The 4,327-nt window shown below is 52.4% G+C and overlaps 1 protein-coding gene across 1 annotated transcript; it reads left to right on the top strand.

Annotated features, from left to right (window-relative positions):
- Positions 1 to 706: 706 nt before the first annotated feature.
- LOC136464773 (heavy metal-associated isoprenylated plant protein 3-like) lies at positions 707 to 3,220 on the top strand. The gene is made up of 5 exons (XM_066463722.1): positions 707 to 909; positions 1,031 to 1,358; positions 1,523 to 1,920; positions 2,379 to 2,475; positions 2,594 to 3,220. The coding sequence occupies exons 1-5, from the start codon at positions 901 to 903 to the stop codon at positions 2,929 to 2,931; spliced, it is 1,170 nt and encodes a 389-aa protein (XP_066319819.1). The 5' UTR covers positions 707 to 900; the 3' UTR covers positions 2,932 to 3,220.
- Positions 3,221 to 4,327: the final 1,107 nt, after the last annotated feature.

The raw sequence follows: 4,327 nt of genomic DNA, 5'->3' as shown, positions 1-4,327 counted from the left end.
TAGGAGGAATATCAATCAATATCAAAACCAACTTTTACTCCTATTTGCATCTACTTTTCGGCGACTTCGTCAATTTGCATATTTTTCTTTTTACGAGTTCTCATTGATTCGGCGAGCTGCATCGCTTCAGTGCGATCTTCGGCGATTCTCGAGTTCCGCGTGAGCACCTCTTGGCCGTGGCTTCCGGGCGTATCGCTGTTGTCAGGACCAAAGTGTTCGTTTCTTCATCCTTGTCGATTAACAGGTCAAATCGACTGGCACGCTTTGGATATCGATTCGGGTATTAGCCCTTTGTGTTTGCAGATCACTTTTGCATCAACAGTTTTTCTGTTACCGATCCATCGAGTTGCACGGTGAGAGAATCGCGGCCAAGACACATGCATGGTGATGTGCATGGACACGCACTCCTAGTGGACGGCTAACTAAGATGCATGTTGGGCTCCTTAATTGGCTGCATCAAATCCAACCATCGCAAAGGGAAAACGGAACATTATCAACGAACAAATTTGAATGAAATTTGGAAAGAAGAAGAAGAAGAAGGGAAAACTCGGGCCCTAAAGCCGGTGGGCCTATAATTGATACCAAAGCTACAGTATAGGCGGATGCGCAGACGTCCAACTCCAGTCCAGAGGCGAGTGAGCCAGGCGGCCTCTTTTTGCCAGGGCCAGGAGGCGACGTCGCCCAGCCCGGGCGCCGCCTTCCGGCTCCGGTGCTCTCTCTTCGCCCCACTCGCCTAAAACCCCACGCGCTCGCTCGCAATCGCTCGCGTCGCGCCGTCCCTTCCCTCGCGCAGCAACACAAGGCAGCCAGGGAAAGCAAGGCGGCGCCTTGCCCCTTGGACGAGGCGAGGCGAGCACTTCGGCCAGGGAGGACCACGCGACCAGCCAGCCGCGCGCCGCCATGGGCAAGGTCAGCCGCGCCGCCTACCGTGCCCTCAATTGCCTGTCTTTTAATCTCTGTTTTTGTTTCTGACCCCATGGCTCCCGCCCTGTGTATGGTGTAATGGACTAACGGTGTTGATGGATCGCAGAAGAAGCGCAGCGGCGGCGGTGGAGGGAGTGGCGGCGGCGGGGGCGGGGGCGGGCAGCAGCAGAAGCCGGCGGATCAGGAGGACGACGAGCAGGCGCCCGCCGCGCCCAACTCCGGCGACGCGTCCCCGGCGGAGGGCAACAAGGACAAGGAGCACGACAAGGGGAAGGACAGTGACAAGGAGAAGGACCAGCAGGAGAAGGGGGCGAAGGGGAAGGACAAGGACGGGGGGAAGAAGCCGCCGCCCATGGTGACCGCGGTGCTCAAGGTGGACATGCACTGCGACGGCTGCGCCAAGCGCATCCACGGCTCCGTCCACCGCTACCCAGGTAAGAAAGGCAACGCCATTACGCAAAGCCGCGACCTTTCCTTTCCTGTCTGTCGCCGGCGCCACACCATCTTGTGATGTAATGTGATGTCCGCCACCAGGCAGGAGGCTCTGGTACGTGGTGAAACGGAACGTACGCTAACTGATCGCCGATTGGCATTGCAGGCGTGGAGGGCGTGGCGATGGAGGTGGAGAAGGGCTCCATGACGGTGGTGGGGCGCTTCGACGCCAAGAAGCTGCGGGACCGCGTCGCCGACAAGACCCGGAAGAACGTCGACCTCGTCGTCGCCGGCGGCAGCAGCAACAACAAGGGAGGAGGAGGTGCCGCTGGCGGCGGGAACGTCAAGCAGGGAGGAGAAAGAGGCGGCAGCAACCAGCACAAGGGCGCCACCGAAGTGGACGGCAAGCAGGCGGACAAAGGCGGCGAGCAGGAAGGCAAGGAGAAAGACAAGTCCGATCGCCAGGAGGACGGGAAGGGGAACGATGACAAGCAGGGCGGTGGCGGCGGCGGTGGAGGAGGGAAGGGGAAGGGCGGCGGCAAAGACAACAAGAAACCCGTCGTGGTGCGTTCTGCACTCCCCATCTTAATCATTCCGGCCACTCCCTGCACGAATTCTGTTCTTTTCCTCGTTGATCGTTCGCATGATTCGGTCGGCATGCCAAATTTGCGCCTAAACGAAATTTGCGCCTAGCTGCCACATGAGCCACGCCCACGCATGATCACTAAACGAAATTTGCGCCTAGCTGCCACATGTTTTTTTCCCCGTTGCTGTTCTTTGATTCCTCCTGCTGCTGTTACTGTTAGTAGTACCTGTACTGTACCATATGCATGAGAAAGTTGAGAACGGCGCAGATGCTGTGCTGCTCGTTATTCCTTCATATTGTTTGTCTCGTTCTTGGTTCAGTATTACTAGTAGCAGCACCAGCATTGTTGTTGTTGAGGCGGGCCAATCGAGGGGGGAAAAAGGGCTTGCTCTGAAATCTGAATCTGATGGAATTTGGTTGTGCCATGACAATGCAGCCAGTGGTTGCGACGGTGGTGCTCAAGATCGGCTCCACGGGGCTTCACTGCGACGGCTGCATGAACCGCATCCGCAGCAAACTCTTCAAGATCAAAGGTACACACTTGCACTTGTGATGGAGGGGACTGAAGGAATTTGGCTCCGTTCACTATGCATGCATGATTTAATTTGCCAACCGTGTCTGCACTTGATGTATGGATCATGGACGGTGCAGGGGTGGAGCAGGTGCGCATGGACATGGCCAAGAATCAGGTGACGGTGACGGGGACCATGGACGCCAAGGCGCTGCCGGAGAAGCTGCGCAAGAAGCTGCGGCGCCCCATGGACGTGGTGGCGCCGGGCAAGGACAAGGACGGCAAGGAGCAGGACGGGAAGGAGGGCGGCGGCAAGGACGGGAAGGAGGGCGGCGGCAAGGACGGCAAGGACGCGGCGACTAAGGCCCTGAAGGCGGAGCTGGAGGCGTGGAAGGCCGCCTTCTACGACCAGCAGTCGCTGATCAACGCCGAGTTCATGCTCAGCGACGAGAACCCCAACGCCTGCGCCGTCATGTGATCGTGATGTGATGCCAGCCAACGTTCGTTCGTGTGTGTTGCCGGTGGGCGTGTGTTCGATGGAACTTCCATGGATTTGCTTAGCTGTGTGGGTTACAGTAGCTAGGATCAGAGAAGAGACAGTGCGGGGGTGTTCAGTGTTCGCTCACTGACAGCGACAGTGATCGAGCCACAAGATGGGGAACACGCGATAGAGATAGAAGTAGAACTGGGAGTAGTAGTTACACACCACAGACAAGACAGATATGCAGAGTGCAAGCTACTGGGAACTGCCGCTGCAATGCAGTAGTAGCAGTGCACAACAGCATAGTAACAAATTTTAGATTTTGGTAATGTTTATCACACCGAATGGTAATGTTTATCAGATTGCAATTACTGATGCTTCCCAGCTTCACCCTCAGGCAAAGGTGATTGATTGGATGCCTGAAGATGCCCAAGGGATTTGTTTTTTTTTTCAGGATGCGTTGGGAGAAGACTGCATGCTTGGAACATCGAGATATAGCTGCTCTAGCATTTCCCTTGATAAACTCAGTTCCTGAAACCCCAACAGAAGTTGTCACGAACCATTATATATGTTGCCATTCATCAATCTGAGTATTTGCTGAAAATATAAAGTAGGGGTGTTAGTTCCAATGTTAGGCTAAGTTTTGAAAGGAAACAAAGGATTGCTCTTGCAAAGAGCAGTGGTGATGCATTTCAAATCTTGTGTACAAGCTCTGGTAGTCAACTTCTGAATTAATGTTAGGTTAATCTCTGTTTTCCTGGAGCAGCTGCTAGCCTAGTTTTGTCTTCAATTCGCTGCAAGGATTACAATTAATCAGGCACTTGTGCCAAATGATCTTATAACTTGTGGGAATGAGATGCAGAACAGAGAAAGACTGGTGAAAGAGCTATAAGCTCTGGGATGTGGACGTTTTGAGATGATCTTTTAGAAGAACAGTAGATGAGTCTATGTGGCAGATGTGGATGGAAATAGTTCAGCTATCTTCAACCATTATTTTTTCAGCTGAAGAGGACACTATGATTTGGCAATTTACTTCTAATGGAATGTACTCGTCTCAATCTTTATATAGGAGTATTAACTTCTGGGGTATAGTTCCAGTTTACAGGTTAGATTTATGGTCCTTGAAATCCCTCATAGAGTTCATTTCTTTCTTTGGTTTGCTTTCAAAATAAAGTTTTGACTCGAGATAATTTTAGCTAAAAGAAGAAAGATAGATGATGTTTCTTGTCTCTTTTGTTCTTGGAGAAACCACCCATCACCTGTTTTTGAGTGTAGTAGACAAACAGATGTGGGTACTGTTTGTGGTTCTGATTATGTTTCTGTTGGTAAATTTATGGCTTAGTAAAAATAAGTTGTTTAGTAACAAATATGTTTATTTGTGCTGCCCTTTGGG

Source organism: Miscanthus floridulus, chromosome 7 (assembly GCF_019320115.1).
Source record: "Miscanthus floridulus cultivar M001 chromosome 7, ASM1932011v1, whole genome shotgun sequence".
NCBI lineage: Eukaryota > Viridiplantae > Streptophyta > Magnoliopsida > Poales > Poaceae > Miscanthus > Miscanthus floridulus.
Note: the sequence above shows the minus strand (reverse complement) of the source record. Positions and strands in the feature narration are given on the sequence as shown.